Consider the following 14,097-nt stretch of genomic DNA (forward strand, 5'->3'; position numbering starts at 1 on the left):
TAGTACTGATATCAGCGGAATTCCTGGCGCCCGTCCTTGCGACTCATGACCATGCGAAATTTCACAAACATCCTGCTCCTCCTGTGAAGCGTCAGWCGCAGGATGAAAGTAGTAGCGACAGATGGGACGAGTTACAACAGCAGTATCTGACGAACTTGCAAGAGAGTCTCCCAGAGGATGGAGAGTGTACATGGGATAACATGGTAGTGCGAAGGGAATGGTAAATATCCTCCAAACCCTCCCAGACCAGAAAAGAAAGAATCGCGCGCTGATATCCTGATTTTCGTGATCCCCAGGGGCGACATGACCGAAAGCGCAAGAGAAGACTACCTCACCGCCATCCAATGCCTCAAAGACCTCCCCCCTCAAACCTCCCAAACCGAAAAATACCCCGGCGTACAAAACCGCTACGACGACTTCACCATCGCGCACGCCATCAACACAGGAACCGTCCACCGATCCCCCTGGCTCCCCATCTGGCATCGCCACTACATCTACGCCTTTGAAAAGGCCTTGCGCGAAGAATGCGGGTATGCCCACGGACACCCGTATTGGCATTGGTCGAGATATCTCGACACGGATCCTAATTCCTGGCCCATGTTTGATAATTCCCCCACGTCCATTTCGGGGAATGGGACGCAGACGGGAGAGGCGTGTGCGTGTGTTATGGAGGGCCCGTTGAAGGATTGGAAGGTTACGTTGGGGCCTTCGCCAAATGGATGGGGTTGTAAGAGGAATCCGAGAGAGGATGGGTTTGGGTATAATCCGAGGTGTATTGAGAGGACTTTTAATGTGGATATGTTGGAGCATTTGAGATTTGAAGATGTTGTCAAGACGATTGAGGCTGAAGGTACTTATCCCCTTCCCATTTCTGATCTTCCTCTACCCTTGCAACAACACACTAATGGACATTTTCCTATTTAGACCCCAACACCTTCTCCCGCCTCCTAGAACTCGAATCCCCCTCGGTACACAACTATCCCCACATATTCATGGGCGGCACACAAATCGAAGTCACCTTCTCCTCGCAAGACCCCTGGTTCTTCTTCCACCACATGATGGTCGAGTACATCTTCGACATTTGGCAGAGTCTCGATTATGACGTTCGCACCACCACATTACCCGATCCCGAAATCTTCGATTCCGCGAGGAGGAGGGATCAAGGGTGGAGTGCGACTCCTAGGCCGAATTTGGATAGCGAGGTGTTTTTGTCCGAGGCTTTTGAAAATGTTACTGTTAGGGAGGCGATGTGGCCTACTAGGGGGAAGTATTGTTGGAGGTATGAATGAGTTGATGGGGTGTAATGATTAGAGGTTCTGGGCATACTCGATTCGTAGTGGGATTCAAGATCCGATTTTGGAGAATCTGCATGTGTTTTGACCATCTGTGGTTAGTTCACTTATCTGCGGCGGTCCTACCTTACCTTTCTCTACCCAAGTCTTCACGTGGCATTGAATGGAATGGAATCGACGCCTTCACTCGACTTGCAGAGTCGGATTGCATCTCGTCTCTCCAGTATTCACGATGATATCCTCGGATCTCTCCGCCTCACCTCTTTATCCCAGCTGAAAAGTGGTTTGGCAGTGGTGGTTTGGAAAGCGTGACATGAACAATCTCATTTCAGCGGCAGCCGTGCGACCAGTGGAGTACAAGTAGTGCAATAAGAGAGCCCGATGAACAGGCGGAGTCCCTCGACCCAATGCCATTGATAGCAAATCTCCTCGCCGAAGCACCTTTTCATTCTCTGGCCCTCAATCCGACAACGCCAGCTTTCCCCATCCATCCATGCATGAAAAAAAACCCTCTCGCCTTCTGATCGGTCGGTCGGTCGGTCGGGTGTGGTTCGTCGTCGTGTATCGTCTTGGGAAGAAATATCGAGTCGCTTTACATCACCACGCCGGAGTTGGAGGCAATACGCTGCGCACATATCGAAAATCAGTCGCAAATCCCTTACAAATCCCTCCTCCATTATCTCATCATTCCAACTCACCGGCCAAAGCTCAGCAGCCTCCTTGCCCACAGGTCCAGTAATGGCGCTTCCCTTCATCTCACCCTTGGGGTTGACAATGACACMAGCGTTGTCCTCAAAGTAGAGGAAAACGCCGTCCGCTCTCCGCCATGGCTTGCTCTGGCGCACGATGACGGCAGGCATGACCTTCTTTCGCAGCTCGGGCTTTCCCTTCTTGACCGTAGCCATGACCATGTCGCCGACACCTCCAGCGGGGAGACGGTTGAGGCGCGCACCGATGCCCTTGACGGAGATGATGTAGAGGTTACGGGCGCCGGAGTTGTCGCAGCAGTTCATGACGGCGCCGCTGTGTGAGATCACTCGTTAGATTGTGGGGAGCCTTGAGATGCGGTACATAGGTTCGCGGGGGTGGGTGGGAACGTACACTGGCAGACCGAGCGTCATCTTCAGCTTGTTGCCGGATGTGTTGGATCTTGTTGGCGCCATTGTGTGCTGTGTGGACCGTGTCGTGTGGTTAGTAGTGGTGTGCGGTTGGCGTCGTCGTCGTAAAAGAATCGAGGTTGCCCTTCTCAGCTGGCCGTCGAAATGCTCGTGCCGAAGTTAGTCCGTGGAAGAAGTCTTGGCGGGAGTGATGTCCGACGCTTCACATGACATTATAGAATGGATGAACTTCTCCGATGCAGAGATACTGTACAATTCAGCACATCCAGGAGAGCAAGGCAATCTGGCGATGATGCGAGTAGTTCCGCACGTTGTCATTCATAATCATCACGCAGCTGCAACAACACCATCATCCATTCAGACTGAAACACTGATCATAATCTACTGTGCGCTCTACGCTTTTCCCCATGCATCACATCCATCCTAACCCAGAAGATCATCCATCGCACTGCCAGTCTTGTTCACACTCCCATTGTTTCCTGCCTGAGCCGGCGCGGGTGCGGGAGCACCATATAGACCCGCCTGGCTCTTCTGCTTCGCCATATCGGCAATTGTCATGCCCTTGCCTTGCCCCGCAGCAGGACTCTTCTTCATACCACTGCCGGCCAATAAACTGGCAAATGCATCACCTCCTCCCGCAGACTTCTTCGCCGCGGGTGCGCCAATCTTGTTGCCACCAATCCCAGCACCAGGGCTCGATGCAGCGCCTGCTGGAGAGGCAGAAGAAGCCACGCTGGTGAAATAGTTCGGACCGCTGGGTTGATAACCTGACGGCTTTGGCGCCGAGGGTGGTAGGAAGGCAGAGTTGGAGGGTGTGCCGGTACTGCTGGGAGCTGGAGATGTGGTGGAGAAGAGGTTGGAGAAACCTGCTTGGTTTGCACCTGATTGCGGTGCTGGTTGAGCGAATTGTGTTGCCGATGAGGTGGTAGAGAAAGAGCTGTAGTTGGGTTTGGGGATTGCGGGTATGGATGGTTGAGCGGCTGGCTGGGCTGCTGGAGCTGCGGATTGAAAGTCGTCAAAGTCGTCGTCATCTGCTACTGTTTGAGGAGCTATTGTGGGTGGTGCGAGAGCCTTGGATGCAGAACCGTTTGAAGGAGCAGCAGCAGGCTCATCATCGCCAAAATCGAAGAGATCCACTTCTGGCTCCTTTGGCTTGGGTGCTTGTGCTGGCTTTGGAGCCTCTGCTTTCTTCGCAGGGGTCCTCGCCGTGCTGGCATTATGTTTCCGCCTACCAGGAGCAGCTTGTGCACCACCATCATCATATTCGTCGTATTCATCGAACCTGTCCTGACCAGCTGTCCTCCCACCCTCGTCATATTCTTCATGGCTCTCACCACCAAATCCACCACCATCTCCGTACACCCCTCGACTCGTACCTCCAAAGCTGCCCTCGTAACCAGCTCCACCGCTCTCACTCCCGAAACCACCATATCTTGCAGAAGATGATCCTCCCATGCCCAGTCCAGCACCACCCTCGACACCTCCATATTTGTTCTTCGTTGCTCTTGCCTTTTTCCTCTCCGCTCGAATCCGCTCGACATCTCCCAACAGCTCCGTCAGCTCTTTACTGCGGTTCCGGACGTTGATCCCCTGATCCTTGCCATTCTGGTCGATGAAATGAAACTGCTTCAGCATCTTGAGGAGGTTCAGGTGTAGCCGTGCATCGTCGATGACCCTCTCGGAGCCATTTTTGATCAGGAATTCCAACAGTTGCAGCGCTTTGTAAATCTGACGCCATTCCTCTGCGGATTTCTCGGTGAAGCGTTTGTAGATCATGGGCATGATTTCGGTGAGGAGTTGGTAGTTGAAGGTCGCATTGGCGATTTCTTGCATCATGGAAGAAGAGGCACCCCAAGGTTCATTATTGGTTGCTTCGCGGACTTTGGACTCCATTTCTGTGTAGTTCATGACGGCATTTTGGACCTTGCGAACACCTGCTTTGATGTCATAGRTTGAAATGTTGGCGGCGGCTTCTTTGAGTGCGTTGAAATCCATGGTTAGGGAGGTGACGCTCAAGGCGACGAGAATTGCAGGCCAGCGATGTGGATGTGTTGTTAATGAAGCCAGCTTGTGTGGAGTCGAAAGGAGATTCCGCGTCCGTCCGTTCTACACGCGGGAAGGGCCGGCGGCGTGGCGGAGAAGATCCATTGATCGAATGGCTTTCGCGACAATTCACTCATCCTGCCATCAACACTCTTGTACAACATCACCTTTCTGCATCTGTATTACATCTCCAATCGATTGGAATCTCCGGCCGCTTCTGTGTATACTAGTGAGCCCATGCAATGCCTCATAATGAAGCGCATGTTTGCTGAGATGGAACAGGTACTTCTTGATACTCCATCAGCCGCGAACTCCTAGGTAAGCTCTCCGCCACAATCATATGACAGCAGATGTTGCAGTCACTTGCAAGGACTTTGTGACATGCATCACACCCTTTGTGCGGGTTGGTGTGGAGCACTTGAAGAGCGCTTCAATGGCTGTCATATGTCTCCACTGGACTGGCTGTTGACCAGGCCATGATACTCCACTGCAATGCAGGCGAGRGACGGTGTCATCATACATTACTGCCATCCCAACCCCCGAGGCATTGCTTCCCCATGGAAGAAGCTCCGCAGCAAAGAAGCCCCTCCAGCGACACTCTTCCACAAACGGGGGAAGATTCTCGGCAGACGGAAGATTCAGGCTGACCACCAAGCGTAGACGCCTTTCGTGCCCCGCCATCGACCCCACCACTCGACATCTTTCTCGGCCATTGATTGCAACGATGTTCAAGTTTTCCAGCTCCTCGTCTTCCTCCCTCCTCGCCCGCTCGCTCCTCCCCAAGCACCAAGTCCCCGCCACTCGTGCCTTTCACGTCTCTGCAGCCAACATGGTGAAGAAGGCCCACTTTGACGTCTCCTGGACCGGCCCCGAGTACAAAACCGATGCTTCTGGAGAAGTAACCTCAAAGGACGATTCCGTCAAGCGTGAGTGGTAATACATCGATGCTGTTCGCGTGGGAACTGGCTTGTACAACGCAGCGTCTTTTAGCAAAGAAGATTTGCAATGACAGTGCCTGGCAATGCCTCACATCCTACTCCCATATGTCCACATCGTTCCCTCCCAATGCCTTCCTAAGCTGACCCTCGATCCAACAGCCCGCAATGGCCGCATCAATTTTGAGCTCTACGACGAGGTCGTTCCCAAGACCGTGGAGAACTTCCGCGCCCTCTGCACTGGCGAAAAGGGATTCGGTTACGCCGATGCCAAGCACAACTCATTCCACCGCATCATCCCCGACTTCATGCTTCAGGGCGGTGACTTTACCCGGGGCAACGTATGATCCTTCAATCACATCCTTCACTTCCTGCCCGTGCTGACATCACATCACAGGGCACTGGTGGCAAGTCAATCTACGGCGACAAGTTCGCCGACGAGAACTTCAAGTAAGGCAGTGGAGATCCTTCATTCCTCAACGATGGATGCTGATGTGTGGATTGTAGGCTCACCCACGATCGACCTTTCCTCCTCTCCATGGCCAACGCCGGCCCCAACACGAACGGCTCTCAATTCTTCATCACCACCGTCGTCACCTCGTGGCTAGACTCCCGCCACGTCGTCTTCGGAGGTATCCCCAAGGGCGATGCAGCAAGCATGGGTGTGGTCAAGTCGATCGAGGCGTGTGGAACTAGCAGTGGCGCTATCAAGTACAAGGAGGGTCCACCAAAGATCGTCTCCGCTGGTGCCGAGTAGAATGGAGTGGCAGATGAGACCTGGGGGATTGTTGATATAGTACAAAGATGGTGGCGGCGAGATGGACAGTGACAAAAACAGCAAAAGCCCATATCCAGAGATTGAAGAGAGCAGCAGTAGGGTGTTGAAATTTGAGGCAGCTGTTGGGTGGACTGATTGCCGTGTACGCTAAGTATGAGTTGCTATCCGACATTTTTCTTCCTTCAATCCTCATCATCCTGTGCTTTGTCTCCTCATTGTGAATTCATTGGCAAGAAGTTGACCGGATTGTATGGACTCCAGTTGCTTTGGACATCCTGTGATGCAGGATCAATCAACTTCATCGGTGGTGATGACCTTTATGGAGAGGCTCAGACAAGCATTCTGGCGCAGACAGTCCAGCGATCAGATTTGAAGCCTGAGTTCTGCAATGACCGACCGTTAGGCGGAGAGGGGGAAACTCATTTTGGCTTGGGGAGAACCACCGATGTTATACCTTTCGGCAAGACAACCTCTTCGCGCAGGATCCATTTCGACCAAGGCATCCATTGCCGTAAGCAGCGGTCATACTTACGAGGCACGTTACGATAACACCCAGTCTGCGTCAGAAGTGCGTCCTGTCAGTATTCGTGCGGAACTTTCTACCAACTTTAACACGAAGAATGACTGGAACCTTTCATGCGCTACCACTTCAGAAAATGACAGGTGGATCTCGGCATGCACCGCAATCTTCACTACAAAGTCCTCTCTGGACTTTATACTTCTCACCCAATTCACTCGGACGAAATATCTGAAATCACTGACCTACAACCCCTGGCCGACGCCATGACATATCGCCTCAGCAAACCTTTATCCAAGCGGGAGAATAAAATCATCAATGATGTCGAGGATCTGACGACATCCGTCTCCGGACACCACTTCGTCAAAAGCCTTCCAGTTTTAGCATCCCAACTGAACCGCCGCACCTTGCGCGATCGCGCAGCATACCTTTTGAGTCAAGGGTCAATATACTCTTATCGAAGGCCATGTTCCTATTGCCATCTCCGTCACCATTCATTTTTGGAAAAGACCTGCACACATCGATATCGCCAGGACATTTACGCGAGCTTACTTGCACGCGACTCTGAGACAGTCTACGTATTCACGAAAGATGCACATATCCCGCCTGTTGGTTCGGTGCCAGATCTCCATGTTATTCACTGGCCTCTCGTGCTTGGTGAATGTCCCTCGGGAAAGCGAGGAACGCTGGAAGTAGAGAATGAAAATCTACCTGACGGGTTGGATCTCACAGGGGGAGTTGTACGMGCTGTTTTGCAATACTGGAGCGAACATGACGGATGTATTCCTTTCAAAACGCATGTCGGTACACAAGCTACGATTCTGCGAATCCGCCATCAAGATCCACCTGAGGCGGACTCCAACTACCGAGCTGGGACTGATCTGGCACGCTATATCTTCATGGTCAGTAACGAGAAGATGATTGGTCGGATGAACGCGGGCAAGGGACGATGTAACATCTTCAAGATCCTCACGGCTCGTCACACGCGGTTTCCTCGTGGCGTTTGGAAAGAAGAGATCCAAGATGAGAGTGTTCGAACTTTGAAACCGATTAAGAGACAGGCGAAATTCATCGAACACTTCTGGTCTCGATACCTACTGTCAGATCGACAGGTTCGCAAGATGCAGACCGAGCCACCGCTCTTTGAAGAATTAGGACGGAGGGATTTCCACAGGATGATCTCTGCGCTTCTACGAACCGTCGACTCCACGCTCGAGGGCGTAGAGTCCGCAATCCAGAAATTGAAGCTGGGGAAATGGGAATATACTGAGGATATGGTGGACGAAATGAGAAAAAAATCTAGACAGGCGAGAGGGGCTGCGCGTGATTTGTGGAAGTTCATGAAGCTTTTCAAGGCTCTGCTTACTTCTCATCTAGAGTGGTTGGGACGGGTTACTGATGCCAAGGACTCGTTTGCATCGTGTCGGATTCTTGATAAAATCCCTATCGAAAAGACTATGGATGCCTCCACCGAGGGAAATGGCGGGACCCAAGCTTATGCAGCTGGATMTAGCAGAGATTCTTTCGAACATCTGGCTGTGATGTACACGGGAAGACTGCACCCGAAATCGCAATGGGCAAGAGAGACGTTGAACTATCTGCACTCCCTTTGCTTGTATGTGATTGCGTTGGAAGAGACTGTGGAGTTTAGTGATCGAAGAAGGCATGCTTTGGAAAAGATTGAGTCGAGGCAGATTCGCGAGTCGTACTTGGAGGTGGTGGATGTTAAAGCTTTCATCCCTGAGGCGGAGCCTGAGTGAAGGCGGCGATGTGGGTATCGCTGTTTGATTATCAAGCGTGGACGCTAGTTTACGAGCCATTCTGCGGATGACTAGGAAAGTTGATCGTCCTTGGGATTCGCTGCTCCCTTCCTCAACAACGCCATGGAAACCAAAACYAAGCATCGCAAATCGCTAAGCCCGTGCAGGAACGTATGAGACTCGCAAGAAGCCTGGCCAACACTCCTTCAATCCACCATCACGGGTCTGGACCATCACGGCATCCCCGGCAGATTGATGCACCATGCTATTCTGTATCGATCTGCACAGATTCAAGCAGTGGACAGTACAGCGGTAGCATAGCCGATAAAGCTTTGGCATCTAGAGCGCGTCCATTGCGTGTCAGGGTCAAGGAGGTGAGCATAGGCCACATTGACAGCAGCTCATCCAAATCATCTCCTTTTCCGAGACAGCAATTCGAAATGTGTACTCTCCGGACTGCATCATGACAGATTTGCATAGTGTCCATTCGGCCCAGCATGGAGTACAGATCAAGTCCACGGAAGACCTTCTCTGGTACATACGGGAATTAGCGAAAGATTTCCACATCTGACTCAAACCGGCAGGTCTCGTAGCAGCTTTTTTTGAAGACTACCCTCTTCAGAGTGTGTCGCTGCGGACCATGATAGGTTTCCGAGGCCMAATGGCGTACTACGCTTTCGGTGCGGGAGCCGGGATACTCATGGCAAAGGGTAATTTCRAGCGACACCAAAGACGTACACAAACGTAGGACTGTGGAGATTGTATCATCCACGTCTAACATCCGCAAATTTGCATCCAGATTGAACAGGTTCGGAGAATACCATCTGGGTGAAATCGGAGCTGTGATCAGCTCTTGCACGTATCGAGTCCGATGCCGGCGGAGGGTGAGTGCCGCCAGGAACTTTCGTGGGGATAGATGGGTGCTGTAGCTCTTGTATAGGACTGGCTCGACGATTCGGTTCATCGTCTTGGAGACAAGGGACAGGGCGAAAAGAGTGTTGGTATTGACTCTGGATTCGTTGCTGGTGGACGCGTTCGGTTCCAGCTCGCAACTCGAGGGTGGTGCCAATTCGTTGATGATGTATTCGAGGAGCTCTTCTGGGAGTGCTGCAGTGATTGATCGGCTGTAAGAGGAGGACATTGTACCAGCGAGCGAGCCTTGCCATGCTGAGTACTGGGGGATGAAAAAGGGGTCCACGTCCATAGGAGTGTAGAGGTCTGATGTATTGGGATAAGAAGACATGATGTTTGATGCTTGTTGTTTAACGAGTGGTGTTGGAAAGTGACCGCTGCTACTCTCCAGGATACTGAACTCTCTATAAAACTATCAATCGATGGAATGTAAATTGCCAAGACTTATCGAGGGTTGCACAGCGGAACTCCTGGGCTTACCCCTCGTAGACTCGTTCGCGGTAGCCTGGTCTGGAGCCTATAGAGGGAATGTACAACTGCAATGACGTGGACTTCCTCATGTGAATATCAAATGATGACAAGAGGTGTCATTCCATCGACTGTATCCCGTAGTCTTGGTGGTGTTTTTCCAATCGGGTGTAGAGCCATAACGGCATCGCAATCGAATCTCCCTGGTAGAAATCTGGTGAGGGTTTCCAAATCCACATCGAAACAGCCATGTCATCCGAGCATAGCTGAAGATGCATGTCCTGGAAAAGGTCTGAAGTGAGGCATGATATCATCGCTTGATAGTTCTCCCGCGATTTGTGATCGACACAAATAGGGCGTAAGCCGGGATGATCTTCGCCATCTGCTCCATAAAATCTGATTAGCGGTAGATGACAAGACCTTTCAACTCATATCGACCTCACTTGGTTTAATCTAGGAAGTTTCCTCAGAGACTCCCCTCGAATTCAAAATCTGCAACCACTGCACGTCAACATGGCGCCAAGCACACCTTCCCTGTCCACTCTCAGCATCCATGCCGACGACCCCATCAACCACATCACAGACGTAGCCCCACCACTCCACGTCTCCTCAACATTCCGCTACCCAGAAGATCCCTCCAAACTCGTTCCTGCAAGAGAAATCGACCCTTTGACATTCTTCGCAGCTCCAGGCGGTGCCATCAAACCTGATGCTCATGTCTATTCTCGCCTCACAGCGCCCAACACATCTCGTTTAGAAACACTCCTGTCCGCCCTCCTCAAAGCTCCCTGTCTGACTTACTCTTCCGGTCTCGCGGCTTTCCATGCCCTCCTCACCTGGCTGAATCCAAAGGTTGTTGCCATTGGTGCTGGGTATCATGGCTGTCATGGAGTATTGAAAATCTACCAGAAGCTTACAAAATGTAAGATTGTAGATCTCTTCGACGAGGGAAGTTGGGGAGAGCTGGGAGAGGGAGACGTTGTGCACTTGGAAACACCATTGAATCCTTCTGGGAAAGCCTTTAACGTCAAGCATTTCGCTGAGATGGCACACAAAAGAGGTGCGGTTTTGACGGTAGACGCGACATTTGCTCCCCCACCGCTCCTCGATCCCTTCAAGTTTGGCGCCGACTTTGTTATGCACAGTGGCACAAAGTACTTCGGCGGTCACTCCGACATGCTCTGCGGAGTGATTGCGGTCCAACCTGCACGGGTGAAGGATTACTGGGGCATGTTCGGCGAACGGGTCTACCTGGGTTCCGTGATGGGCAGTCTGGAGGGATGGCTTGGCGTGCGAAGCTTGAGGACTCTTGAGTTGCGAGTCATGAGGCAGAGCGAGAATGCCACGAAGCTCGTGCAATGGATTGCGGATAGTCTGGAACAGGGGCAGGACTTTRGCGTTGTACAGAAGCTGGAGCATGCGAGCTTACAGAAGGAGGACATGGGATGGCTACATGAACAGATGCCCAATGGATATGGGCCTGTTTTCAGCATCTGGTTGAAAACGGAGGAGTTGGCAAAGTCCTTGCCTAGCAAGCTGCACTTCTTCCATCACGCAACGAGCTTGGGTGGTGTGGAGAGTTTGATTGAATGGAGGAGCATGAGCGATGATACTGTCGAGGGAAACTTGCTGAGAGTCAGTGTTGGTGTGGAGAATTGGGAAGACTTGAAGACCGACTTGCTAGAGGGTTTCCAAGCTCTCGCTGCGGAAGCGGGTTCCCCAGAAGCGAAATGAGATTTCTTCGAGTTTCTCCAAGGGCATGTCGGATGGCGGCATTGTTGACTCCTGACCCTAGATATATGCAACCAATCACTCAAAGTGGCACCGGCCCTGCAGTTATGCGAAACCTGTATACCATGCGAATAATCGGCCTCATGAAGAAGTCAATTGTGCTTACCTCAACAGTCAGTCCGCCTAACAAGCCTTGGCTTCGGAGTAAGGTATCAAAGCAAAGTTGGTCATTTCATCTCTCATTCAGTTTCTAGACTTAGTGACGAGCTGCCTATTCATTAGAGCAGAACGCAAGGTGCTATACCTGCAATGCCYGAGCCGCCATCAGCTTGCGAATACCACTCGGCCATCGTTCCTCTTCCGGCATCCGCCAACTGTCTGTCCCATGTCGAGTCAGTTCTCGCGACGCTGAGGTCTCCCAGAGTCCCCACGCTGTCTGTCGCAATTTTGAACGAGGTCCCCCACTCAACAACGAGGCTAGTTGCTAGCGCAGAAGTCTGAAGATACTGTACATGGATTCTTCGCGACCGTCGTCCCAATGTCGCTTGGTAATCTTCCGACCCTAGTCGGCCTTATCCACACCTCCCGTCCTAGGGCACTTTCGCTTCCCGATCAAAACATCTCGTCCATTCATTCCTGCAACCACCCTCTCTCCCTGATGATTTTCGCTCTCTCCTTGAACAACTGCCGTACTGTATATCGCTGCAGCAATCTTTGATGCCAATCGTAGCTTCTCGGCCATCGACTCCTCCATTCGAATTCGAATTCTTGGTTGAAACTTTCMGTGAGAGTGATCTTCGAGGCCTCTTTCGCTGCAATAAACATTAGATCCGCGTATGAAACTCGGTCTCCTATTAGATAGAGGTTTCCTGTAGAGCCAAGGTGGCTTTCTATGGTGGCAAGATTTCCACGGATTAGGGCATCGTAGTAGTCGCGTATGGAGATGAATGCCTTTTTCCCTAGAATTGCTTCATGGCCACCGAATTGATGCCAGGCCCATTGTTTCTGGTGCCAGACTTGAGGGAAAGTGGTGTAGTGAAGTTTGTTGTCTTTGTCGTAGGTTTCGATGATGTATTCAACTATGGCGCCAGACTGCAGAAGTTCTATCAGCGAGCCGCATATGAAGAGGAGTTGGACAGCTGATCTCTCCACGCACGAAGCCTTCGTTCGATGCACCCTCAGTGTGAGAGATCTCGCTGGCTTTTCCTACTTACCTCCCATAGCACCAACTCATTATTGGGATCATCCAGTGCAGGTACGGCTCTTGATAAAGCTGTCGGAGCGTAGGGGTCTTTGTCGACGGTTGAGTGGTCGAACACTTTCAACACATATGGTAGTCCAAGTTCCTTTACAATCAACACGACCTTGCACAATTGAGGTCCGAGTATATCTCCGTAGATTTTGAGTGGTTTCATGCTCGGTGCGCTGTCTACCAACGACAGCATGGAAGGAGCCGTCGATGGAAGCTGCGAAGGTGGAAGCGTGGAAGCGGGAGTGGCTGAACGCAACGGCGGAGGTGGTCGATGTACTGTCAACAACTTACACGCCACAGATAAGGCGAAGCTGGTGACGTGAAACGATGGCCTTCGCTTTCTCCACGATGATGCGACGGATGATGCCCGGGTTCCTCCTCTGTGTGATGTTTTCGTCGATGATGCTGATAGCATAACATCGTTCGACGAGCCATCACTCGTCGCTTTCGACGACGCAGCACTGGTTGTCAAACTTGTTGGTGGGTTGCGTCTCAACCCTCGTGGAGACGAGTTGTTGCTGGCCATCTTGCACGATTGTCATCGCTGTGGAAAGCCGATGCGGTGAAGCATTGGTCCTGGAAGTGGCGATGCGCTTTGAGACACTGTCGCGGGCATCTTCGGCAGATAACTGGTAGGGAGCTCGCTTGAACAATTTTGACTCTAGTGAGCGATCCGGCCCATTCCAACCCCTGTAGCTCGTACTGTACTACTGTACGCCCCTGCTTCTTATACAGCTAWCGGTGAGGCGGCCAGATTGACTCCCGATACTGCCGCCAATTTTGTGCTGCTGCATAAGTAGGCGATGATTGTAGATTGGAAATGATGCAATGGCGTTGTGGTCTGCTGTTGACTTGCATAGGGGAAGGGCTATTGCTTCTTTGGTTCGTCCCTCGCTTATCGCCCATCGGTACCGGTGTTGACGTGCTGTATTATTGACGTGCTGCGTTCGGAGTCCGGACTTGACCCTTGGCCTTGGATCAGAGCTTAAAAGTCAAGTAAGTGTACCTGTACACGATACTTTTCTTCAAGCAGTACTAATGTGGCCTCCTCATGTCGTCGGTAATATAGCTTTCTGGAAGAGGACCGTACCGCAGGTCGCAACATAATCATCCACTTGATGGACTTTGTATCTCTAGCAGGTCGCAGACAGCACGGCAGCAACAGACCATGGCATCAAAATCGCACCACGATTGTGTATCAATCGTTTGCTGATAACGTTGATAGATTTGTGCAGCGGAATCACCGCTCTCCACTGACGGCCTAGATTCGTAAGACCCCGCACCATGACTT

The 14,097-nt window shown here is 51.7% G+C and overlaps 7 protein-coding genes; 4 read left to right on the forward strand and 3 right to left on the reverse strand.

Annotated features, from left to right (window-relative positions):
* Positions 1–303: 303 nt before the first annotated feature.
* Positions 304–1,289, forward strand: RCC_06648 (uncharacterized protein; the record flags this gene model as incomplete). XM_023771911.1 has 2 exons in its annotated part: positions 304–850; positions 925–1,289. The coding sequence occupies 2 exons, from the start codon at positions 304–306 to the stop codon at positions 1,287–1,289; spliced, it is 912 nt and encodes a 303-aa protein (XP_023627679.1).
* Positions 1,290–1,884: 595 nt separating this feature from the next.
* Positions 1,885–2,455, reverse strand: RCC_06649 (60S ribosomal protein L23; the record flags this gene model as incomplete). XM_023771912.1 has 3 exons in its annotated part: positions 1,885–1,917; positions 1,991–2,315; positions 2,394–2,455. 3 exons carry the CDS (start codon positions 2,453–2,455, stop codon positions 1,885–1,887), a joined length of 420 nt encoding a protein of 139 aa, XP_023627680.1.
* Positions 2,456–2,833: 378 nt separating this feature from the next.
* On the reverse strand, positions 2,834–4,405 carry RCC_06650 (related to cytoskeletal adaptor; the record flags this gene model as incomplete). The annotated part of the gene is made up of 1 exon (XM_023771913.1): positions 2,834–4,405. The coding sequence occupies one exon, from the start codon at positions 4,403–4,405 to the stop codon at positions 2,834–2,836; it is 1,572 nt and encodes a 523-aa protein (XP_023627681.1).
* Positions 4,406–5,177: 772 nt separating this feature from the next.
* Positions 5,178–6,145, forward strand: RCC_06651 (related to peptidylprolyl isomerase precursor, mitochondrial (cyclophilin B); the record flags this gene model as incomplete). XM_023771914.1 has 4 exons in its annotated part: positions 5,178–5,379; positions 5,551–5,729; positions 5,786–5,838; positions 5,896–6,145. The coding sequence occupies 4 exons, from the start codon at positions 5,178–5,180 to the stop codon at positions 6,143–6,145; spliced, it is 684 nt and encodes a 227-aa protein (XP_023627682.1).
* A 696-nt stretch (positions 6,146–6,841) lies between these two features.
* On the forward strand, positions 6,842–8,443 carry RCC_06652 (uncharacterized protein; the record flags this gene model as incomplete). Its single annotated transcript, XM_023771915.1, has 1 exon — positions 6,842–8,443. The coding sequence occupies one exon, from the start codon at positions 6,842–6,844 to the stop codon at positions 8,441–8,443; it is 1,602 nt and encodes a 533-aa protein (XP_023627683.1).
* Positions 8,444–10,336: 1,893 nt separating this feature from the next.
* Positions 10,337–11,557, forward strand: RCC_06653 (related to cystathionine beta-lyases/cystathionine gamma-synthases; the record flags this gene model as incomplete). The annotated part of the gene is made up of 1 exon (XM_023771916.1): positions 10,337–11,557. The coding sequence occupies one exon, from the start codon at positions 10,337–10,339 to the stop codon at positions 11,555–11,557; it is 1,221 nt and encodes a 406-aa protein (XP_023627684.1).
* A 627-nt stretch (positions 11,558–12,184) lies between these two features.
* RCC_06654 (related to theta class glutathione S-transferase) lies at positions 12,185–12,969 on the reverse strand (the record flags this gene model as incomplete). XM_023771917.1 has 2 exons in its annotated part: positions 12,185–12,646; positions 12,769–12,969. 2 exons carry the CDS (start codon positions 12,967–12,969, stop codon positions 12,185–12,187), a joined length of 663 nt encoding a protein of 220 aa, XP_023627685.1.
* Positions 12,970–14,097: the final 1,128 nt, after the last annotated feature.

Source organism: Ramularia collo-cygni (genome assembly GCF_900074925.1).
Source record: "Ramularia collo-cygni strain URUG2 genome assembly, contig: RCC_scaffold10, whole genome shotgun sequence".
Lineage (NCBI taxonomy): Eukaryota > Fungi > Ascomycota > Dothideomycetes > Mycosphaerellales > Mycosphaerellaceae > Ramularia > Ramularia collo-cygni.